Source organism: Cydia splendana, chromosome 4 (genome assembly GCF_910591565.1).
Source record: "Cydia splendana chromosome 4, ilCydSple1.2, whole genome shotgun sequence".
Taxonomy (NCBI): domain Eukaryota; kingdom Metazoa; phylum Arthropoda; class Insecta; order Lepidoptera; family Tortricidae; genus Cydia; species Cydia splendana.
The window spans coordinates 24164125-24190582 of NC_085963.1; the positions used below are offsets into that span (position 1 = coordinate 24164125).

Below are 26458 nucleotides of genomic sequence, written 5' to 3' on the forward strand. Positions count from 1 at the left end.
TTTAAGCCTTTTTCCAGTACGCTAACAGTTGCATTATCCAGTGTAGCACTCGATAAATTCACAACTGTGGTGGTAGTTTTGTCCCCATGATGATCACTTGTACTCACGTTTCTCCCATATCGATAAAGCAGTCTGTCATATTTCTTATCATGCACATCACTACTAGACTTAGAAATACGATACGATCGTGAGTCAAATCTCTTCTCCCACTTACGATCTTGCAAAGCATGTTGCGTCGGTGTTGCAGCCGCTTGTGGGTAGTACGTCGTCTTTTGTGAAGGACTCTCGTCACTTTATAGATATTCTCAAGGGAATAACGCTGGAACCAGATGAGGTAATGGTGAGCTTTGACGTTGAGTCGCTCTTCACCAATGTTCCCGTTAAAGAATGTCTAGAAGTAGTCAGAAGGAAACTGAGCGATGAGGGTATATCGGAGTCAGTAATGGTGTTGCTGAGGAACTGCTTGGAAGGAAGCTACTTTTTGTATTGTGGAAAGCATTACCTCCAGATTGATGGGGTAGCCATGGGTAGCCCTGTAGCACCGGTTTTGGCAAATATCTGGATGGAGCATATCGAAGCCAGTATAAACTTGCAGCCTTGGGCGGTGAAGTTGTGGAAGCGCTATGTGGATGATGTTTTCTGTATTATGAAGGGTGGGAAGCAGGAGGTGGAGCAACTACTCCGATATCTAAATTCAATTCATCCGAAGACGAAGTTCACGTATGAATTGGAATCACAGCGCAGTTTGCCGTTTTTGGACGTGAAAGTGATTGGTCGAGTGGATGGAACCCTAACTCATACTGTTTATAGGAAACCTACACACACTGACAGGTATTTGAACGCCCTTTCTCACCACCATCCTCGTCACTTACAATCGGTGGTTACCTCGCTAGTAAACAGAGCACATGATCTGTGTGACCCTGAATATTTAGAGAGTGAGATGTCGCATATTCAGGAGGTACTAAGGAGGAACGGGTACAAGGTAAAAAAGTGGCAACCCAGACGAAAGGCAACGCGGAAACGTCCTGATGTCTCCAGACAGCCGGCATTTTTGCCGTATGTAAAAGGGGTAACGGATAAAGTTGGCACAGTACTTGGAAAGTACTCTATAAAGACGGTGTACACACCTTTATCCAAAGTAGCAGGGAGCCTAAGGTCACCGAAGGACGTTATTCCGTTCCAGTCACCTGGCGTTTATAAAATAGATTGCAGTTGTGGTAGTTCCTATATCGGAGAAACTAAGCGTACCATAGCAGAAAGAGTTAAGGAACATATCGCAGCTGTCAAAAATCGTCAGGTCAACAAGTCTGCGGTGGCCGAGCATTTGCTGGAGTCAGGACCAAACCACTGGATTGAGCTGCATAACCCTAAAATCCTCTCCACGGATCGCCATTTCTACAGTAGAAAAGTGCGGGAAGCCATTGAAATCAAAAAACATTGCAATTTTAATCGGGACGAGGGTTTTAAGATCTCATCCACATGGAATCCAGTCATTAGTAAATGTAAGCGGAAACGAATATCGACAGTCGATAAATCGAATATCGTTAGTGTTGTGTGTCGACAGAGTGACATCCCTAGTGCGCAAAACGTTCAAACTGATAAACAAGACCAAGTGCGGGTAGTTCGAAAAACTCGCGCGGCTAGAAGATGTTGATGTCAACTTGAGCCAGTCTTCTCCGAGACCACGGGGACAACGCCGTCCTCGAAACGTCGGAGGTAAATCTTAAAACTTAAATACGCGATTAAGTCCCGTTGTGCAGTTTGATAAGAATTATACTTACAGTCAAAAATATTTATATTGTTAAGACATCTTTTTTTGGCTGACTTCCCTGAAATTACCTATTATATTTCTTTTCCTGTACTGTGTATGTGAACTGTCATCATCATCACACACGTGCCGTGTTTAAACTTTTTATGATATTTCTTTTTAACCATTTTTCTGAGGTTAAAAGACGAGTTCTAATGTCGAATCATGAATTCAATACCAGGTCGCAATTTCGTCTTATCGAGGTTAGAGTAAGCGGGGTTCCACTGTATAATAATATTAATAATTGCTCGTTTAAAGTTATAAGGGTTACGCATCCTTTTGAAATAATGTTTCTAAATTTTTTGTTGCGGCAAGTTTCATCCTATAGGTATTTATGCTACATTGTATAATAAGTAAAACAGATGTATCAATTATTATGCATTCTTGTTGATAAGTGGAAATAGCGTCAGTCACGTGTAGGTATATTATTGTTTGCACGTGTGTTGTTCAGCAGTGTTTACCTAAACTGACGCAAATCTGGGAAGATTTAGACGGAGAAAGCGTTGTTGAGATTTAGCAGTGAATTTGGATACAGTTTCAATCAATCAATCAACCATTTTTTATTTCGACATTATAGCTGTAGGTAAATACATTAGTACAGGCTCCAATTTCACCACGGTGACAGGTGCGACAATTGTACGGCCCGTCCGATGGTAAGTGGTAACCGTAGCCCATGGATGCCTGTGACGTCGGCAACAGTGATTTTACAATTGTCGCACCTGTCACCGTGGTGAAATTGGGGCCAGGTGATAGGGTGTTTTAGGGTGTTTGTTAGGGTGTTTCTTGGCTATTGAGATGGCTATAAGCTTCTTTCTGTAAAGAAATCAGTTGATTTCAAAGGTTTAATGTAGGTAATGACACGATCAGTCGATTTTAAACTCAACATCCTGTTTAGAATGTTACTCAGGGCTTATGACACCATTTTAAATCTGATTAATAGCATCTTAAGTTCAGGATCTCGATTATTTTCAATTTCTTGAGCTGATATATTTGTAACTTCACCCGAATAAATGTCAGTTCCTTATAATGTACATTTACTACACAAATATCTCTTCGGTAAATTCTTGTACAATAAACTTATAAGTTTAGTAGGTACCTAATAAGTTGTTGGATTGGTTATGTTACGTAGGTAATCTAGACTTTGCAATTTTGAAATTAAGGATCTGATGATGATAATTAAGTAGTTTTAGGTTGGAATAGAAATGATTATATCGTTAGTAAGTACGTATTCATAGTAGAACAGTAAAATAGTTAAGTGGTGTTTAAAACTGCGTATTTCAGAGTTGAAGCATGAAACATAACTCGACAGATCGCCGAAACTAATAATCTGTGCGAAAAGCTACAAAATACTCGTAAAGCGTGCTGGCCGCGGTTCGTACGCACGTTTATAGATCACCTTGACATGATGGAAGCTCGTGCTATCGCGTAAGTAATTAGACGAATAACAAACATTTAAAACTTCAATACTGATAACAAGTAAGGATAGGTATATTTTGAACTAATAGCCATAGAAAATCCAGTTTTAAATCATAATTTTAAAGAAGACATAGATCTTAAGAAAAAGATAGTGAAAGTAAAGACACACTGTAGACAAATGTAAGACAAAAGTAATCCTTAAAATAAAGAGAGAAAGTGGGTCAAGGTCATCAGAAAAATCTTTGAAAGAACCGGCGGGAAACTTGCAAGAACCATGCGAAAACGCCCACACAATGACTAGAAATAAACCAGACGTAATGGTAACACTACACCGCGTAACATTGAAATAGAACAAGTTACTAACTAAGATGTGTTTAAGGCTTTCACGGCAAATAGCTCGGGAATAGGGTGTGCACTTTAGACTTTCACTCTCCACTTTTTTCGCGATGCTGAACACTTTCAAGCTTAAAAATGAACTTAGAGCATACCTGGGGGGAGAAAGGGGGGTAACACACAATCACAGACACACACTTCACTCGTCGAGTGGTCGAAGGTCGCTCGCTGGAGCGAGGCGATCGCGGGAACGGTGTCGTAGCGACTGGTCGGCTCCTGGATCCGCTGCGGCCCGACTAAAGATAGAATGAGCATTTCTCCTGTGACGTGTGCAAGGTCGCAAAACAAACCTTGGCGCATCCTTGCGGGTTCGGTAGTCCAAAATTTTGACATACGGAAAACGATGATGTTTTATGCATAATACGGAGGGTTTCTTGATCAAGGGTTAAGTTGACCAAACTAACGTATGACTGTAAAAAAAAACTTGTTTTCATGCTGTTACAGTGATGTATGCTGCCTTCATTATTTTGAAACTGTTAAAACTTAATCAGGTAATTATTGTTTATGTTTTATCAAAAAGTAGGCGTTAATTTTAATACTGTTGTCAGTAATATGTGACGTTCCACGGGAAAAGGTACCTTATGAGGGTTTCTAGTTTCGGAGATATTAAATGTTTTGTAAAGAGGTGAAAAAATGCTCAATTTTTTTTTATTGTGTGATCTGAAACCTTAATGCGTAACGTTTGTTTACCTGTTTTTATTTTTGTTATAAGTTAGTTATAAGCCTAGTAATGTCGTCTCAGAGTTTAGTAAAAAAGGTACCTTATGGAAAAAAGATTGAAAATTCCCAAAAAAACTAGTCAATACGGGAAAAGAAGTTTGGTAGAAAACTGTATTAGCATTCTGCAAAACTAATTTGATAATTTCAGTTCTGGTTGGGGCGCCTCGCAAATATTATAACCGTACATAGACCGACATCACAAATCCAAGTAGACTGCTATTATACCAAAGTTACTCTCGTCAAGTCTTTCTTAACTAAAATAATCTTCATTTGGTTTGGTCGCATGCAGTAAATCAGCCATTGGTTTGCTGAAAAATGCCAATACCCGACGCATTACCTTATGGAATATCTGAGGTCATTGAACTTCAATGCCGCTTATCTTCAATAGCAACCGAAATATATTATTGATAAGAAATAGACGATTTATACCATCTTAACCCCAAAATATTATTAGTTTATCCTAACTGTTCCATCATCATCATGCCTCATCATGTAACTTGACCACAAGGTACCTTTTCATTACATACAAATTATTGGTCTTTTTTAAGATTATTATGACGAAGAACTAATTAAATTGGGGGCAGTTTAATGTAAATTAATATTTTCTATTCATAAAAGATAAACTATAATATGATTGATATTTTGTAGTGATGTATTATTAGATTTATTTCCATAAGGTACCTTTTCGTAAATGTATGGAGCAAATACTGTTATTGTTATGTAAGTTTAAAGTGGCATAAGGGGTTAAATATAGTATTTAGTTGGGGTTTTAGGATTTATTTCATTTGAATGACAGAATTTCTTTCATATGTGCTCAGAAAAATTGATTGTGTGTCACATTAAAAGTAAAAATATTCAATTTTGTGATTTTATATGAAAAAGTCAGAAAATACATTTTCACCTCTAAATCGGTATTGTTTTTTGCTTAAACTGTCTGTCAGTGTCGTTTTCTAATAGATAAAATTTAAATCTTGAGAGCTCATTGCAATCAATCGTGAAAATGAAATAAAACTTTATTTTCAAGAGATTGGTTAGTATACACATAAATCAGTCGATATCAAAAGTTTCTATTTGCATTACAGAACAAGTCGCAATATTTTTTTAATCTCAGATATATAAGGCATTATTATTTGTAGTCAACTATGTAACTTACTTCAGGAACATAGTTTTTTAGGCGGCTAAACTTAAAACTTCTCTATCGTAAAGTTGCTCATTTCACAACATTATTTTCAAAAAATCATATCTCTGTAACTACGCAACCTAGAAGGTTGATCTTTTCTGTTATCGATAGCTTATTTATTGTAGATTACTGGGGTATGCATAACTCCATACCCGCCATAAGGTACCTTTGACCGTGGGACGTCACATATATTTAACAAATTTAATTGATCTCTTGAGTAGAAAAATAACATATCAGGAAAACAGTCATTAATTTGAGTTAACTATCAACCGCCTCGTCATTCATTAGGTTATTGGTAGCGTAGTAACAGTAGGTATATCCCTCTTAGGTTGCCAATAGCATCTGTTGTAATTTTAATTCTCTACATCTGCGCTAAGCTCATCTTCGCCTCAGTGGACAGTAATATTACTGGGGTTCTTGAGGTTTCTATGAAAAAGAATGCCACAATATGATGTTTAACTTGCTGAAACGTTCAAACTGCCATACAAGCGGATTATAATAGATTTTTTACTTTGGAAAAAAATAGTAAAAAGGTAAAATTTCTCTTAGAAGTTCTACCGTACTACACATAACGCCGAATACCTACGTGAACATTAAAAATAACCGGAAATCGTATTTAGAGAATAGTGACTCAAATGTTTTCATAAGGACTTTTCTATTTTACTTTGACGAGCCACAGCGAAAAATGCGCGTTCACGTGTATTTTCAACATTGACTCAACATCTGTGACGAATATGTGAGCCGCTGTTTTACTCATTCCCATTCAAAACAACACACGTGAGAATCTCGAAAACTTGCAATGATTATCTTACGTGGTCGTGATTCTTTAAAGTGTACTTTATATTTTAATAACAAAACTTCCGTGAGACACAGACATATTAACCCGTTTTTAATATATTTAATATACTTTATATGTCGTTATTCATAAACGCGTTACTGGCCTGCAGGCTGCAGGCGTATTATGGATGGCTTTATCCACGTTTATCCACGTGATAAAATAACTGTCACTTTTTAGGATAGAAAGTGACGGATACCGTTTTATCGCGCTGTCACGTAGACAAGAACGACCATCATATCCGTGCTGAATTAGCTATGGATCGTTTGTATTTACCTGTCATTTTAACTTATAAGAAAGAAAGGGATCAAACATAATTTAACTAAATCAGGTCCGTAAAGTTTTATGAATAAGGGCGCCGGGGTAATAAACAGTGATCGTACATTTTCCAGCATTTTTGGTGCAGAAGAGTGGTGTTAACGGAATTGGTATAGATAATTTCAACTGAAATGGTAAATTAAGGTTAATATTAACGTAATTAACGCTAATTAATTCCGTTAACACCACTCCGCTGCACCAAATTGATTCGCGTGGTGTTAACGGAATTGGTATAGATAATTTCAACTGAAATGGTAAATTAAGGTTAATATTACCGTAATTAACGCTAATTAATTCCGTTAACACCACTCCGCTGCACCAAATCGATTCGCGTGGTGTTAACGGAATTGGTATAGATAATTTCAACTGAAATGGTAAATTAAGGTTAATATTAACGTAATTAACGCTAATTAATCATTAGGGTTGAAATTATTTATACCAATTCCGTTAACACCACTCCGCTGTACCAAATCGATTCGCGTGGTGTTATCGGAATTGGTATAGGTAATTTCAACTGAAATGGTAAATTATCATTTATCATTTATCATTTATTTCATATTGTATTGTCATGTACATTGGGTGTTACATTATATATAGTCAGATCATGACACCCTGTTAGGGCACACAATAGTATTATTATTCTATTCTATTCTAGGCTAGTCTATAAGGCAACATAATAACATTAATAACATTTACTTATTAGTAATAAATTAAATTAAAAAATAAATGACGTCAAAGCTTAAAACTAAGTCTAAGTAAGTATATAACGTCAACAATATATTGATTAATGGTTATTTGTAATAATGTGTCAATTCTCTTTATTTTATTTTTTTAATTAAGGTTAATGTCAACGTAATAAACGCTAATTAATCATTAGGGTTGAAATTATTTATACCAATTCCGTTAACAACACTTCGTGCACCAAAAACGCTGGAAAATGTACGATCCCTGGTAATATGTAATAAGTTATGCTCGCTACCATGTATGTATAGATAGGATGATGAATGATGATTTACTTCATAAAAACTGCCATATGTCTTTCCCCGGGACTCAAACGATCTCCATATCACGTAGCTTCTAAATCGGTTCAGCGGCTTCAGCGTAAAAAGGTACCTAACAGACAGACTGATAGACAGAGTTTCTTTCGCATTTCTAATATTAGTCACGATTACGCAATCTCCAAAATTATAAATCAAATTTGGCACAAATAACGCTTTACGCAAATATCATGTTATTCAGTATTAGCAACAAAATGTCTTTAGTCCATCTTCAATTTACTCGTCATTATTGTCCACCTGACCAATGAAAACAACACTTATGTCCAATACAGCTTATTATAATAACTCTTAATTTTGCGAGACATTCACTGAATCAGCTTGAATATATTGTCTTGCTGTGACCATATGTAATGTGTATTTTGTATGTAACGAACGAAATCAGACCGCCGGTTATTGTCTTGTTTTTCTGAGTATATCTGCAGACTGTAAATTGTGATTGGGAAAAGATAAATCCTTCAATAACAGATTTCGCAGTGTTATGTTTTTTGGCAGTCTTGGTGTCGACGTCAGGGAAAACTGCCAGTAAATTTATTAAATAACATATAAGGCATTACATTTGGTCTTCTAGTTTGGTAGAGCATCATGTTCACATCCGATAGTGTTCACAGGTAGGAATACTTACATGTACGTAAGTAGGTAAAATCAACAAAATTATTAGCTTAGCATCCCTCCTTGCATACAAACATTCAAATTGATCCAGTGTGGGGACTGTATTTCTGTTGGAATTTCAGATGGAAGACGTCCTTATTGCACTTGAAGTATAAGGACCCTTCTGTAATGGAAAGACACAAATATTGGAAAGATTTTTTTGAACGAGGTTAGAAATTTACAGATTATATAATTATGGTTCTTTTCTTACTGTCATGGAACTAAACAAAAGCCGGTTTTCTATCATTGATTTGGTAGCTGTAACTGAAATACTTAATAAGCTAAAATGGGACTGGGCTGGTTACGTCTGCCGAATGCCGAATGAGTTGTGGGGAAAAATCGCTACAGAGTGGGAGCCCGAAAACTCAAATCGGGGAGTTGGTAGACCGCACCGGCGATGGCGGGATGAACTAGAATCCTTTTTGAAGGAGTGGCCAGACACAGCATTGGAAAGAGATCTGTGGAGAAATTGGGGGAGGCCTTTGCCCAGCAGTGGGACACGTAAGGCTCCAAACAACAAACAACAACAACTGTAAGACATGTTTTTTTGAAACGTTCATCACCATCTACGAAAATGTTTGCTCATTTATCCTCATTCTAAAGTTTTCTAAACTTTCTTGTAATCGTTGGTAAAGTTACTCTTTATAAATTATGGTTGTCAGTTGGCTGTATTCTATAATAAATGAAGTTATGAAGACAGTTTTCTCTCGACATATACATAAGTATGCCACAAATGTTGGCTCATCTTTGGAATTCCTCACTGACCTTGCCAACAGCTTCACATATTAGGACAGTATCAACATTACGGTTTTCAGTGTTTGTATTTCTCAAATGACAACGCATTTCATATTTTTCTTGACAAGTTGAAACATTTCTTAATTTTGAATTGCGGGAATAAATTTTTTATAATTTATTTTGACTTGTGAATTTTTAATAGTCACACTATTAACTCTATACCTACATTTTAAACTAAAATAAATGTCATATAATACAAGAAAAAAAAACGGCCAAGAGCATGTCGGGCCATGCTCAGTGTAGGGTTCCATAGTTACCCGTCCGTCACAATACGCTAAACTGTATAGAAGATTGTTAACAAAGAGATGAAATGATGCTTGGCGCCTTTCACATTTTTTGGGCCCATGGTTTTTTCTTATCTGTTTTTTTTTCTTATGATTATTTCCGAAAATATAACTTTATCAAAAAAATTTTGTTGAACCCTAAAAACGGACATTTTCCTATAAAGCTGCATGAAAACGTCGGTGTCGCCAGTTCGAATCTGGCTTCGACCACATTTTCTTAAGTATATTATCAGACATGTACTTATAACAAAACTTCCGTGAGACACAGACATATTAAATATATTAAAAACCCCGCCGCCCCGTCCGCCGCGCCGGTCCGTCACCGTAAACGCAAGCTCCTGATGACACTCCTCGGTACGGAGTGAAACATGTTGAGCGTTTTTCGACGTAAAATACGTGAGTGACCCGTTTTTAATATATTTAATATAGATATGTATTTAAGTTTATATTTTAATTATTACATTATCAATTTATCATGTATAGTTTATTCATACATTTTTATTTTAGATAGAGAGATAATATTCAGAATCAACTAGTTTAAGTATAGCAATTTTAAAAATACCTATACCTATTATATTTAACAAGCAACGTCAGCCAAAACTATCACAAGTAATTAAGACTATGAGTCCAAGGTTTTTGAAAATCATCCTCGTCTCGATTCCAGTATTCCACGAACTGCAACCAAGCCAAGAGCGCGCTAATATTATCGTGTTTACGCGCGGGCGATTGCTCCCGATATGATCACGTATAACGTGAGACTATAGGGCTGCTGCTGCGGACTAATGGACCATTGAAATTAATGTTAAAACTTCTCTGTCACAAGTAGTTAGGATTAAATTCTTCAAGGTGCCCGAAAATTACCCGACTCACCGTATCTATAACACTTTAAACTCTCGCGTTTTGTACACATAATTACACAAACGGGTCTACCGCGATATCATTTCATTGTTTTTACCTTTAATTCCGACGTTTCAGCTGAGTTGCACCAGCTGTGGTCACGGAAAGACTGACGTCCCAACAAATGTCAACAGAGATATTAATAAAACACCACTAAACTACCCGAAATTAGTTTATAAAAATGTTTGGGGTAGACAAAGAAATTGCAGCTTCCCGTTAAAGTTTAATGTTTATTGTCCACGGCACGACACGCAACACTCACAGTATCCGTACACTGGTCCGAAGATATATCCGCTGGATTCAACATTTGAATCACTGGTCCCCAAGTAGACGATAATTTGTACCCGTCCTCTCGGTTGAAATTTTTAGGGTGTTTTTTAATTTCAATCGCCTCTCTCACGATCCGCGGATAATGGTGTCGCTCGTTGGAGAGGACTTTGGGTTTATGTAGCTCAATCCAGTGATTCGTTCCTGTTGTCAGCAAGTGCTCAGCTATTGCGGATTTGTTTACATGGCGATTTTTAACAGCTGCTATGTGTTCCTTCACCCTCTCTTGAACGCTGCGCTTAGTTTGGCCAATGTACGCACTACCACAACTGCATTCTATCTTGTAGACACCCGGACTCTGGTACGGAATGACATCCTGTGGGCTGCGTAAAAGACTTGCTACTTTAGATAACGGCGTGTATACAGTCTTAATGGAGAATCTCACCGTATCTTTCAGTATTCCACAAACTGCAAGCAAGCCAAGAGCGCGCTAATATTATCGTGTTTACGCGCGGGAGATTGCCCCCGATATGATCACGTATGACGCGAGACTATAGGGCTGCTGCTGCGGACTAATGGACCATTGACAATAATGTTAAAACTTCTCTGTCACAAGTAGTTAGGACTAAATTCTTCAAGGTGCCCAAAAATTACCCGACTCACCGTATCTTCCAGTATCCCACGAACTGCAAGCAAGCCAAGAGCGCGCTAATATTATCGTGTTTACGCGCGGGCGATTGCCCCCGATATGATCACGTATAACGTGAGACTATAGGGCTGCTGCTGCGGACTAATGGACCATTGAAATTAATGTTAAACTTCTCTGTCACAAGTAGTTAGGACTAAATTCTTCAAGGTGCCCAAAAATTACCCGACTCACCGTATCTTTCAGTATTCCACAAACTGCATGCAAGCCAATAGCGCGCTAATATTATCGTGTTTACGCGCGGGCGATTGCCCCCGATATGATCATTGATCACGTAGGTATGGCGTGAGACTATAGGGCTGCTTCAGCTAAATCATATTTGTCTTCCATTATCCTAGTGTAAGTATTTTACTTATTATTTATAGGGTTCCGTACCCAAAGGGTAAAAACGGGACCCTATTACTAAGGGTCTCTATTGTAACTTTTCAGGATTGCCATAAAACAAACCTAACCTAACCTAACCTATCTATAGGATAACCTTACAAAAATCCTGAAAAGTTTACGGTTTCAGAATTATGACTAATGATAATCTGACAACCATTACATTATGCCTTTCAATATGTATATTATATTTTTATATTATGTCAAACAAAGGGATCCGGGCTATATCTCATGAACCGTGATAGACAGTTGAAATTTTCACAGATGATGTATTTCTGTTGCCGCTATAACAACAAACACTAAAAAGTACGGAACCCTCGGTGGGCGAGTCCGACTCGCACTTTTTTCAAGTCACGGTTCTGCTTGCAGTCCAGAAACTAATTGTCCGAATGGTTTCTGGTGTATAAATTTATGTGAGGGGGCAGGTAGAGGAGCCTCACGGGGATGATGGGAATGAAAAGGCAGGATCCAGAGCGATGAGGGGTATTTATTATTTAAATAATAAGGCACCTGTAACAATACAGGTTACGTGTTAACAGATAGGTATGTATAAAAACACTTTCGTAATTCACTTAGAAGGTTAGAAATCAAATAACTTACAATATGTGCCTTGGTGATGTAGATATATATCTGGAAGCAGCAGCAGTCTGCAGGGCCACTAGACGAGCACTATAGTACCGCAAACTTATGCACACAGCACAGCACTTTTATATTTTACGTTTCACTAAATAAAATGATACTATTAGGCTTTAGGACGTATTTTACGGACTTATGAAGTACAGTCGGTTTAATAAAATGTGATGTTTATTGATCCATGTATGTGATCGAACTGAAAATAAAAATCATTGAATGGAATTTGGAATAGGATTTGAATTTCAAAAGGGAATTTAGAATTTGTATGGTGCCAGAATTAGTATGAAGGTTGTTAGTGTAACGTTTCATTATACGCACCGTTACAATTTATTCATTTAATGTGTCCGAGTCTCACTGAACTTTTGTTATTAAAGTTGATATATCTTTATAGAAATATATTATGCGCCTAAAGAGGCGTTTGCTTTTGCAAGTTACAAGCTTTCATAAAATGGGCTCCAGGTGTTATCACCTGGAAGAAACATATTGAGGCAGGCATGCCCTCTGGCATCCCTGACAGCCGTCATTTGCCGCGGCATTACAACTATTCTAGTGTTGGCCCGGTGCCGGCCCGGCGCCCGCGTTTGTCTATACCAACTATCCGAATGCACGCCACATTTCTACTGTCCTAAGTCAAAAACAAGGGTATTCGAAACTGATTTCTATTGGGATGATGTTAAAGTTTAAATTTGAGAATTTTGTGCTGGTTCTGTTGGTTCTAAATTTGCATGCTAAAGTGAATAAAATTTTGAGTCATAAAAAAAGGTGTTGTACTCGTAAACAAATGTCTAATAGGTTGCTTTTAAAACTTAGTATTGATCATTTTATCCGAACACGCATGCCAGATTTGAAAAGCCCTAACTCGAAAACAATGGTATTCGAAAATGATTTCTAATGGGATGATTTTAAAGTTTAAATTTGCGATGACTGTGTTGGATCTGAAAATGTATGCTAGATTTATAAAGTTTTAAGTCACAATTATTTAAAGGTGCTCTTATTGAAATTTCTTAAGGTTATTTCAAGGCTCAAAGTTGAAAATTTAGATTTAGAAATCAGGTTTGTGAAGTATTAAATCAGAAACAAAGGTATTGTTAACTGAATTCTAATAGGATAGCTTCAAGGTAAAAATTTGAGCATTTCGTGTTTTGGATTAACCATTTTTACTAAAAAAATCAGTTGGGTAGACTATGACATACTTCTGAAAATTTAAATGCATCTACTAAATACTTTTGTCCAACCCATAGCGACATCTCTGAAAACACAACGGGACTACCAATACAAATCTATTCTCATGATAAGCTGAAATTTGTTACAGCGAATTCAGTTCAGTGGTTAGGATATTTATAGTAAATGCTATCTCTAAATCACGCTAGATGGCGCGATGCATACGATCATGTATTTGAAATAATGTAATGCTTGTTTTGTAGATGGCGCCACGGGAGCATTTCTAATTTTAACCTAACCAAGTGTCCGTTTTGTTCCCATTTCATAATTGTAGATGGTGCTGTAATGCTTACCAAGACAATTTAGTTTACTTTCCGATACAACTAAGGAAAGAGATACCTAGAAGTTGGTGGAGATTGTTCATAGGTGGCAGCAGTACTCCATCAAAGCCGTTTATTGTGGTGCTTCCACGCTCTATCACTTGAGATGTCACTGCATAATTAGTTTAGATGGTCATAGAGTTAGACCAAGAGAAGTCTGCAACGATTTTGATAGCACACGCACACGCAGTGCAAGTGTCATTTATACGTCATAATTTCATTGAAGTTTGATGTTTAAAATAACACTTGCTTTGTGCTTTCAAAATAGTTGCAGACTTTTCTTGGTTTAACTCTAGCCATTTTGTCGTGGGTTGAAGTGAAGCATTATGCATAGAGATTTGTTGTTCTCGAGAAAGTTCTCCGTTTCCTATAGGAAACAGCGAAAATGATATTACAATACGGAGAAAGTCCTCGAGAACGACCCGACTCTAATTATTAAGTATCATTGTCAACCATTTTAATTTAATTATTCTTCTTCTCCGTCGAATTACTCTTGGCAAAGCAGTCGTGGTCACGTTAAACGACGAACGATTCTACGCCAGTTCTCCCTGGGAGATGCTTCTCGGGCACATGTGTTAAGTGGGCTTTTATCTGATCCGTCCAATGCATTAGGGAACGTCCTCTTGACCTACAGCCATTGACCCAGCTATTGAATTTAATTATACTGACCTGGAAGTACTTGGCCACCTCAGGATCGTTCGCGAGCAGATGCTGCGCTCGCGGCTCATCGCGACAGTACGCGACGTGCTTGTCGAATTCCCGCTCCATGCGCAGGAGCGCTCGGCCGAGCATGCGCGGCTCGCTCGCGTAGTATTTGATGCCTTCTAGGAGTATCCTGACGAAGAAAATACTTATTAGCATTATGGGGATACGTGGACAATTCCGTCTTGCGAGAAGCAATAAAATGATGTTCCTAACATTAGGAATAATTATGAAGTGCATGATAAGGTTGTCCTGTAGCTGTACCACCACCAGATGTACCATTCAATCAATCCTTTTTACAGCTACTAAATCCAAACCACCTACCCCATAAGGAAAGATCTACCTTCTTGCATCTGTGCATTATTACTAGAGTTTTTATCTACACTGTATGATTTAGGGTCGTAATCCCGAATGTCTAAAAATTTGTTGAGATGGACATACTAAAAAAAAATCCCATAACATTTCTTGGTATTAAGTTGTTCTGAAATTAATGAGAAATGAATACCAATGGCACCATGATATTTATGTGCAATGAAACCAAAGAAAGAAACTTACGTATTATGGAACTCAGCAATCTGCCTAAAGTTGGAGAACAGCAGCTCCCTATTGTCGAATACTGGTTTGGGTGTGGTCGCTTTGTCCATAGGTCGCATGTACTGGGAGACAACTTGTTGGATGTCTCGACCGAATTCCTCTTCTGTCTCGATAAGCTCGCGGACCACGGCTCTGGAAAGGAAAAATATGTTTTATATTAGGATTTGATAGTTTTTTGACGTGAGATCTACAAAAAAGGCAGTAAGTAATAACTAGACTCCAATCCAACATACTGCCTTTTCAGTAGACTCTTAGGCTGGATTTAATGTCATAAAATTTATTTATGATTTCACGAGAGTAACGCCTTCATGGCTACTATGGGACATATTAGTTACATGAGTCGTATGGCAATTAATATAATGCCCAAGTACCTAATACGATACGAACGCGATATCTACACTTATCTCTTAAATTTGTGAATGGCAGTTTTTTCTTTGTTATTGGATTTCCGGTAAAAACGTTTGACAGCGAATTTAAAAACCTGGATGCTGGCACAAATCTTTTGATCATAAATTGACGAATATTTTAATTATATAAAACTCTAGATAGATAGGTAGTGACAATGGACATGGTTATTTATATCTACTGATACATTTTTGTAGAATGTGATGACGTCTAACTGATGGCGTACATAGTTTCATGTCATTGACGCGTGTTTACAGTTCGAAATAGGGAGAGAGTGGGAGAGATATTCATCGTAGGTAGCTAATAAGTAGCCAATAACTTTAGAGTGTTATGAAATCTCTGACGTTGTGATAACTCTATTACTTTATATTTGTTCTGTTCTATTTTCTACAAAGTGTGAGTCTTAGGTTATTATCATCTCTAAAATTAGACACGTGTGATCAGTGCCAGCCCAATGTCCACTTAAAAGCCCCTCATTCAACAAATATTTTTTTTTTTTATTTATTTAGAAATTTAATTCAGGTAACAAGGCCCATATTACAAATACCTTACAGACTAACACACATATGTATTATATAAACTTAAAACTAAACACTACAACTACACTACTACACTTACTACGTACGTTACGTACTATATACTTGGTCAAGCAAATCTTGTCAGTAGCAAAATGTGACAGATTTGAAAAATCGCGGGTTAGCAACACTGTTATCGAATAATTCCAAAATCGCGTATCATCTGTGTTTTATCTGTGGAATCCCATACAACCATTTCCAGTCGCCGTTACGACGCGGTGTTGACACATCTTGTGTCGACACCGTCTGTTTCGGTCACAATTCCAGTCGCAGAGTCGTCGCCGTGTCGACACAGTTACCAGAAATGGGGAAGGGTCGACACATGACACAAAGTGACATAAAGTGTGGTCGCCGTGTGCACACATTGTTTCGAGTTTGCGACTACTTTAAGCCAAAATCATTCGTTCATTCGTTCATTTTGTTCCTGTCAAATGGAAACTGTCAGATGGAAAAATACTTAAATAAAAATAAGTGACATTAATACGCCATCTCTAAAACGGATTACAAGACGTAATTATATATTGTTTGCATCTATATTACAATAGGACTTAAATTATTATGGGGAATTAAACTGCTCGAGTGATTTGATAAACTAAGTGTAATATAATCAACGCGCCACCACATTGTTTTAGTTTAGCCGGAAATGAAATTGTTTACTTCTCAGTGCCTGTGTTCATAACTATATTATTTGAAGCATTTTTAGTACTTCGATGCGTATACTATACTTAAATAACGGAAATAACGCTTTACATACTACGAAACTTGTTAATTATGATGTATAAATATGGTTTAAGGCTGAGAAATATTGCAGTCACAAAGTAGTTGCAATGTTTCGACTTTGTGTCGACTCTGTGTTGACACATGACACGCGCTGTCAAAAGTAATAACAAAGTTACTGGTATGTTACTGGATTTGCAAAATGGCTCCTTGTGTTTTCAGATATTCTCAAAGTGTAAAAATGCCGTGGTCAAAGATGGGCATTAATCGATTAACTGTTTATTCGACTAATTAATGGAATAAAAAAAAGTTAATTCTCAAATTTTAATCGCGATTAGTTTAGTCGACCTAACATAGATTGAAATTGAATTAATCTGAATATTAATCGAATAAATTATCGATTAAATCTCGATTGAAAGTTGACAGGGGGCCATTTTTGTACGTATAAATAATAGAAATGTCTTGCATGCAGATGGTAGCAAAACACTGTGTCATAAAAGTCGTCATGGATGTCGTTTTATACGTTTTAGGGGGCCCCAATTTTGAAAATGATGACCATTTTGGAATCCAAAATGGCGGCCATGCACTATGCCATAAAAGTCGTCATGGGTGTCGTTTTATAGGTTTTAGGGGGCGCAGATTTCGAAAATGATGACCATTTTGGATTCCAAGATGGCGGCCATGCACTATGTCATAAAAGTCGTCATGGATGTCGTTTTATAGGTTTTAGGGGGCCCCGCTTTCGAAAATGATGACCATTTTGGAATTTAAAATGGCGGCCATGCACTATGTCATAAAAGTCGTCATGGGTGTCGTTTTATAGGTTTTGGGGGGCGCAGATTTCGAAAATGATAACATTTTCAATTTAAAAATGGCGGCAATGCACTATGTCATAAAAGTCGTCATGGATATCGTTTTATAGGTTTTAGGGGGCGCAGATTTCGAAAATGATGACTATTTTGGATTCCAAGATGGCGGCCATGCACTATGTCATAAAAGTCGTCATGGATGTCGTTTTATAGGTTTTAGGGGACGCAGATTTCGAAAATGATAACCATTTTGGAATCCAAAATGGCGGCCATGCACTATGTCATAAAAGTCGTCATGGATGTCGTTTTATAGGTTTTGGGGGGCGCAGATTTCGGAAATGATAACATTTTCAATTTCAAAATGGCGGCAATGCACTATGTCATAAAAGTCGTCATGGATATCGTTTTATAGGTTTTAGGGGGCGCAGATTTCGAAAATGATGACTATTTTGGATTCCAAGATGGCGGCCATGCACTATGTCATAAAAGTCGTCATGGATGTCGTTTTATAGGTTTTAGGGGACGCAGATTTCGAAAATGATGACCATTTTGGAATCCAAAATGGCGGCCATGCACTATGTCATAAAAGTCGTCATGGATGTCGTTTTATAGGTTTTGGGGGGCGCAGATTTCGAAAATGATAACATTTTCAATTTCAAAATGGCGGCAATGCACTATGTCATAAAAGTCGTCATGGATATCGTTTTATAGGTTTTAGGGGGCGGAGATTTCGAAAATGATGACTATTTTGGATTCCAAGATGGCGGCCATGCACTATGTCATAAAAGTCGTCATGGATGTCGTTTTATAGGTTTTAGGGAGCGCAGATTTCGAAAATAATAACAATTTTGGAATCCAAGATGGCCGCCATGCACTATGTTAAAAGTCGTCATGGATGTCGTTTTATTGGTCATGGTCATCAATTTCGAAATCTGCACACCTGTTTCAAATAAGGTATCGGTAGATGCATCCTAGTAAGGGCCAGTTGCCCCAACCACATTTGACAGACTGATCAACGTCAGCCGGCGCGCCCCGGCACTTTACTATGAAACTTTCCATACATAAAAATTTAGCGAACTCTTTAACGATACGAACAGTTTGGTGCAACCGACCCTAAGTCAACAACATCTATATCTACTATCGAAATGTACTTTTGATAGTACGAAATGTAATCTGAAAGGAATCAAGTAATATATATTCCTGTACCTAATGAAGAATCGACATTGATTTCTATTACTAGTAATTGTAGTACATATTCGAAAAATTGATTCCTGATTCCTCAAATGGAATTGTACTTGGTAATTCGGTATATTTAGATTACAAAGTAATCTAGGAATCGGTAATCAGATTACAAAGTAATTTCAAGTAATCGTGGAATCAGGAATCAATTACGAAATGCCCATCTCAGACTAAGTAGCACTGCATTCAATTGATCTGTTTGGCGAACCGCGAGTTCACAGTTCGGGGCGAACTACTATATGTATAGGTTTTAGGGTGTGCAGAATTCGAAAATGATGACCATTTTGGAAACCAAGATGTCTACCGTACACTTTGTCATAAAAGTCGTCATGGATCTCGATTTATAGGTATTAGGGAGTAGAGAATTCGAAAATTATGACCGTTTTAGAATCTAAGATGTCTGCCGTGCACGTTGGTCATGGTCATCATTTTCGAATTCTACTCTTCCTAACACCTATAAATCAACATCCATGACGGGTCATATGTCAAAGTGCACGGCAGACATCTTGGAATCCAAAATAGTCATCATTTTCGAATTCTGCACTCCCTTAAACCTATAAAACGATATCCATGACGACTTTTATGACAAAGTGCACTGCAGTTATCTTGGATTCCAAACTGGTCATCATTTTCGAAATCGGCACTTCCTAAAACCTATAGAACGATATTCATGACGACTTTTATGACAAAATACGTAGCCGCCATCTTGGATTATAAAATGATCATCGTTTTCGAATTCTGCACTCCCTAAAACCTATAAATCGACATCCGTGACGACGCAAGTTATCTTTATTTTCAGATCTAACAAATTGCTACAGAATACAAAGGACAAAAAAGAAGCGAGGAGGTAATGAAACAAGCAAAAATACAGATGATTCCTCGACGCAATTGGATGATTCTTAAATTGTGTCCAGATTTTTTTGTTCCGTGACATTTCGACCTTGTAATTTTTTAAGTAAATGTTTTTGTTTATCTATGAGGATCTCACTAGAATAATATAATCAAGGTATGTTTATATTTGATGATTGAAATAGTAACGCAAAAAAGATATATATTTGTGTCTTATATTCCTGCCGAAGACTTTTATTTTACCTTTTCCTTCTACACAAGTTTGGCCAAGTAATAAGAATTTAGGGCTCTCAATTTTATTTTGACTTCTACAACAGTAAAGCTATGTTTGGTATCGTTTTCGTATAAATTCGCAGTACCAAATTTAGTGAAGGTATCACATTGACACCATTCCGAAGTAAAAACATATAAACTTATTAAAATACTTTCTTTTAAACTCCTCTTCACGCTTAAACTGCTGAACAGTTTTAATTTAAATTTGGTACACATATATTTTGAGTACCGAGACAGGACATAATAAGTTATCTCAAAAATCATCCTTTAAAGGTGTGAAATGAGGTGTAGGGGGGAATTCAGAATTGACTTCTTGAAGTTAATACTGTTTAAGTTTAGGTTTGAAGTCATGTTTTTTTATCATTTTTAACTAAATCAAAGATGTAGACCATCCCAAATTTCATATAAATCGGTTCAGAGGCTATTGATTTCCCGTACAAATTTCCACGCCACTTTTCACACCTTCAAAAGATGATTTTGGTTATAAGATCTATCCTATGTCCTGTTCCGGGACGCAAACTATTTCTATACCAAATTTCAACGAAATCGGTTCAGCGGTTAAGCGTCAAGAGGAGTTTCAAAAAAACCGGCCAAGTGCGAGTCGGACTCGCGTATTAAGGGTTCCGTACATTAAGTCCGACTCGCGCTTGACTGCACATTTCTAATAGGTTTTCCTGTCATCTATAGGTAAAGAACTATTTTGTGTATTCAGACGGACATACATACAGACGCACGAGTGATCCTATAAGGGTTCCGTTTTTTCCTTTTGAGGTACGGAACCCTAAAAAGATTTTTTATTTTATTTTGTGGAATGGTGTCAATGTGATACCTTAAATGGATTCAGCACCCCAGATTTATACGAAAACGATACCAAACACGGCCTAGCACCTTCACTGATATAGATATATCAAGATAAAATTGAGAGCCCTAAATAAACTTTCAAGAGCGGATATCTCAAAAACTATTCAACATTTCGAAAAAATTGACGGAATAAACTTGTAACAAATTAAATTAACTTTCATTTTGTATAAGTGGCCATGTCGCTGAGATGCATAGTTTCCGAGATATAATCGAAAAACCGGAAAATGGGACCTTCAAAGCCCCCTCTCTCCCCCCCGCTCAAGGGCTACGGCCGGGGACTTTTGATATGTTCACCTCCTAACTTGTCAAACCGAGTTACGGAGTCAAAAATTGTGTTCCGAGCATTTCCCTCTACAACTTTTGGAGCATTCGTTGCCTGACCTAATTAGCTTATTGCATTTCTTTAAAAACTTTTCTGTAAAAGGTTGACGGGTGTTGGGTGTTTATATGGTTTCGGTCGATTATTATCATTTGCATTGCCCATGATGACTTACTAGAATTACGAGCACACGAGACACTAATAGTAGTTTGACAAACCTTGGTTTTCAAGAGGTATTTTATATTGACATTTGCTGTCACAAATTTGCTGTCAGATTTAGTCGCAAACCGCACGCAAAGTGCACACAAATGTGTCGACACCTTGTTACGGAAAAGTGTAGACACGGCGACGACACTTTGTTTCGAAACAATTCTAGACACATTGTGTGGACTCTATTACGACACATCTGACATTTAGTTACCACTTTGTGATTCTGCGACTGGAATGGTTATATGGGATGTGGATCGTGAATGACAGCCATCCATCATGTTTGTCTACATTCTGAATCGTTGCTATTTCAAGAGAAATATCTGCTGTCACCATTAAATAACAATATGAAATAAGATTGTGCATGAACTTAAGCAAAGTCAAGGTGCCTACAATGTACAATCATGCTCGTTGATCGTAAATATTTGTAAAATTTGAGGTTATGATAATTACATGTTTTGGTTCGATGTACATTGCTGCTTTTCTTAGCGCAATACTGCTCTTTGAGTGTTGCCCTACTTCAATTTGATGTACATTGCTACTGACATAGCTTGACAGACTATATTTTATAAACACTGCAATCCATCGCTTTCGATAATGTGTCAGATTGGCAAAAATTACTAATGTTACCAGTACGGTTACCATCAGTTTGTCACTGACATAAACGCCCTCGCATATTAGTGCAAACGGGATGTATAGAAAGTAAATTACGTTCTCGACGGCGTTTATGTCAGTGACAAACTGATGGTAACCGTACAGGACGCTCTTCTCAAGGTTTTTTTTACTTACCTAAAGTTGAATTTCCTAATATGTAATGCTAATGATCAAAATGCATTGATCTCCACAAAAATCATAGGTTTTTTAAGATTGCACCAAAAAGGCATACTTACACACCCTACTCAATGCTAACAAATACTGTACCCTACGCTTGTGACTCTAGAAATAACGTCAACATCTTACTGATAAATGATAATTTTGATTTAGTATGATGTAGTATTTAGCGCATCAAATGCAATTTGCAATGCATTATAAATCACAATCTGTCCTATTACCGTCCGACCATTGCCAAACTGTCCTCACAATGTGTTGGCCATAACTTCTGACATTAACGGAGTTTTAATGTTAAGTGGGGTTTGGACAAATTGTGTCGTGACACCGCGTGATGTGTGACTAAATAAAGAGTGAATATATTTAGCATTGTTTTATGTAATTTTGCATATTGTGACTAGACTTAGATAATACCTACTACTTACATATGATTTTTACTGAAGCTTTTTCATATTGCATTGCCCTGAACATGTACGGTCGCCATCAAATATATCGGAGCGGCCGAGGTGCTCAAAAATATCTGAACACACACTCTAGCGCCTTGACAATAGAGGCGTGTTCAGATGTTTGTGAGCAGCTCGGAAGCTCCGATATATCTGTTGGCGACAGTACCTACTGCAAAATTAAGCCGCACATTTTAACCGAGATATTTAGTAGGTACGGTCGAAAGTATTAATTTATGACCCATTTCGTACCTTGCCACAGTGACAATCAATATGAAACTCGCTAGAGACCTCATACTATTGTCACTGTGACAAGGTACGAAATGGGTCATAAATTAAAACTTTCGACTGTACCTAAAGGTACTGAAAGTGCTAAGCCTGCAACACGCGAGTCTAATCAGTGGTACTTATTCTAAAGGTAGCATCGATCTGTCTGTGCATCTGTGGCATCGTAACTCTCAAAGGGATGAACCGATTTCGATGTGGTTTTTTTACGTTTCCTTGCGATGGTTCTTGTACTATAACGGCCTTTGTAGACCTCTTTTCTTGTTCTATAGAGTTTTAAAATCATACCGTTACTCAGGATTATGAGCATGACGATTATCTTAAAAATGTCGTTAAACCAAATGACGGCATCCATTCAGAATCCAAAAACAAACCCCAAATCTGGATTACATCAATATTAAGGTCAACATCAAACAAATGTAAGAAAGTCATACTTGTCAGATCACACGATCGACATGTGTCAGACGCTTTGTGGTGTGTTGACTGTTTTAAGTCTGCCCCGGTTTGTAATAGCCTTTATAATAAACATGTGTAATATTTCCGTGTGTTCTTGGAATGGATACATGCAGTTTAAGCAGAAAATATTGTTGACTGCCAAAAAAGAAAGCGTTTGAGTCTGAATTAAGAACAAAAATGACGTGGAACAAAAAAGAACAAGAATGTACGAATGAATGGGTACAAATATAATGACCACCAAAAAATACTTTGGTACCCTAAATAAATAAAATCTCTTACCAAAAAAAAACTAAACACTAAAATATAAGGTCTAAAATTACAAAACTACCAACTGTTGTAATCACGACTGCACTTCAAATTGTATTCTAAACACCAAATGATGACCAAATAATGATCACCAAATATTGAAGAGCAAATAGGGTACTTATTTGACTACTAGTCAAATCAGTTTTTTTTTTCGAACTGTCAAAACGATTTTGCTAGGTACTATGGAATTTATATGAAACACTAGCATGCGACGTCACAATCAAATTACCTACTCTTTATAGTTTTAGACGGGTTTTAAAATAGAAATTGTGTCTAAAACTAACTGCTGTCTATGTTTCTCTATTAATCTTCTGATGCTTTATTTCATGCAAAGTGTAAAATAATTTATTTTAAAATACTGTCAAATACCCTATTCATGCGATAATTTCATCTAAATAAACCACTATATGATTACGGATATCATCATTCTTAGGATAAAATCGCGGGCACTCGTGCATAACGTGTTTCTAGTTTTCGTGGAAGATCTTCAACAATCTAATATTTCAAAGTATGATTATTTATATTCCTTGGTATTTATGAATTGTATCATCGCCCACACTGTAAACTGACAGTTCGTGAACCTTATTACGAGAGGCATAATGTCCACTGATGGGCAGTTAAGAGTTGCTGTTGCGTTTATACAGGAGACAGGAATCGGCTATAAAATAATTACACGGATGAAATACCCCATTTGATATTATTTCAGAGAAATTGAATAAAATCGCAATAAAGCTGGCAAAAAGAAATTTATTACGATTGGGAGATTTTCAAGCCGTTAATTTTGTTTTCGCAGTTTTCTGTGTCATTGCTTTATTTTCAGACTATTTTTTAAAGATTAACGCTATTCTAATTTCTTATTAGAGAAGTTCTGTATGTATTCTTTTATAAACCACTAACGACGAGCCCCGGCTTCGCACGGGTTACACAAAACGTTAACAAATTGTACACTTAAACCTTCCTCAAGAATAACTCTATTGATAAGTGAAAACCGCATGAAAATCCGTTCACTAGTTTTTGAGTTTATCGCGAACGTCACGCGCGCGCTCGAGCTACATACATCGCCATTGTTAGTAGCTCGGTACTGCTTACGCTAGTGCGTGTCTTTTTTTAAATAAAATAAATAAATTTAAATTACTAGACTTATATCGACCGGGACATGAACCGTGATTACCTTTTGTATTGTTTTCGAGCTCCCGATATTTCGACGCAGTTACATGCATCTTGTTCACGGGTAACTGATGGTAGCGGGAGCTCGAAAACAATACAAAGGGTAGTCACGGTTCATTGAAACTAACCGTGAACCATTCAAAACTAAAATTTAAATTAAATAAATTTAAATAAATACGAATACTCCACTGTCCGTCTGTCTGTCTGTCACCAAGTAATTGAATCCGACTCACGCTTGACTGCACATTTCTAATAGGTTTTCCTGTTATAACCCTAAAAGTACCGTAGACCGGGGTGACTTTGGAAAATTTGGGGTTACTTTGATAGATTTAAAACGGCTATAGAATTACCATTATTCATTATTTACTGAAAATGTTCATGTAACTAGTTAGATTACTATATATTCATATTCACCTACTGAAAAAAATCTCGCATAAATATAATATATTATGGCTTAAAAACTAGAATTTTAAAGTCGCCCCTGCATTTGAAAGTCACCCCGGTCAATGGTACGGAACCGTCGGTGGGCGAGTCCGACTCGCACTTGTCCGGTTTTTACACTGTGCTACAGCACTAAGTAAGTAAGAATACGTACTGTCGCCTTGCGGCCGACGCTGTGGTGTCCCGTTCCGCTGCTCTGGTGTCTCGGAGCACCCTGGCCGGCACCAGGCCCTGTCGAGATCTGATCTCGCCAGCATCCACGTTAAGAATACGTACTGTTGCCTTGCGGCCGACGCTGTGGTGTCCCGTTCCGCTGCTCTGGTGTCTCGGAGCACCCTGGCCGGCACCAGGCCCTGTCGAGATCTGATCTCGCCAGCATCCACGTTAAGAATACGTACTGTCGCCTTGTGGCCGACGCTGTGGTGTCCCGTTCCGCTGCTCTGGTGTCTCGGAGCATCCTGGCCGGCACCAGGCCCTGTCGAGATCTGATCTCGCCAGCATCCACGATAAGAATACGTACTGTCGCCTTGCGGCCGTGGTGTCCCGTTCCGCTGCTCTGGTATCTCGGAGCACCCTGGCCGGCACCAGGCCCTGTCGAGATCTGATCTCGCCAGCATCCACGTTAAGAATACGTACTGTCGCCTTGCGGCCGACGCTGTGGTGTCCCGTTCCGCTGCTCTGGTGTCTCGGAGCACCCTGGCCGGCACCAGGCCCTGTCGAGATCTGATCTCGCCAGCATCCACGTGAAGAATACGTACTGTCGCCTTGCGGCCGACGCTGTGGTGTCCCGTTCCGCTGCTCTGGTGTCTCGGAGCACCCTGGTCGGCACCAGGCCCTGTCGAGATCTGATCTCGCCAGCATCCACGTGAAGAATACGTACTGTCGCCTTGCGGCCGACGCTGTGGTGTCCCGTTCCGCTGCTCTGGTGTCTCGGAGCACCCTGGCCGGCACCAGGCCCTGTCGAGATCTGATCTCGCCAGCATCCACGTTAAGAGTACGTACTGTAGCCTTGCGGCCGACTCTGTGGTGTTCCGTTCCGCTGCTCTGGTGTCTCGGAGCACCCTGGCCGGCACCAGGCCCTGTCGAGATCTGATCTCGCCAGC

At 38.1% G+C, this 26458-nt stretch overlaps 1 protein-coding gene across 4 annotated transcripts in view; it reads right to left on the reverse strand.

Moving 5' to 3' along the window:
• The window catches only part of LOC134790145 (obscurin), a 93449-nt gene extending 67837 nt beyond the window's left edge, over positions 1–25612 (reverse strand). For all 4 annotated transcript variants that reach the window (XM_063760936.1, XM_063760938.1, XM_063760937.1 and 1 more), the window contains exons 1-3: positions 25510–25612; positions 15137–15307; positions 14549–14714 (exon numbers count right to left, since the gene is read on the reverse strand). In XM_063760936.1, coding sequence (XP_063617006.1) covers positions 14549–14714; positions 15137–15234 — 264 coding nt within the window. In that variant the 5' untranslated portion in view covers positions 15235–15307; positions 25510–25612. The remainder of the gene's footprint in view (positions 1–14548; positions 14715–15136; positions 15308–25509) is intronic.
• Positions 25613–26458: the final 846 nt, after the last annotated feature.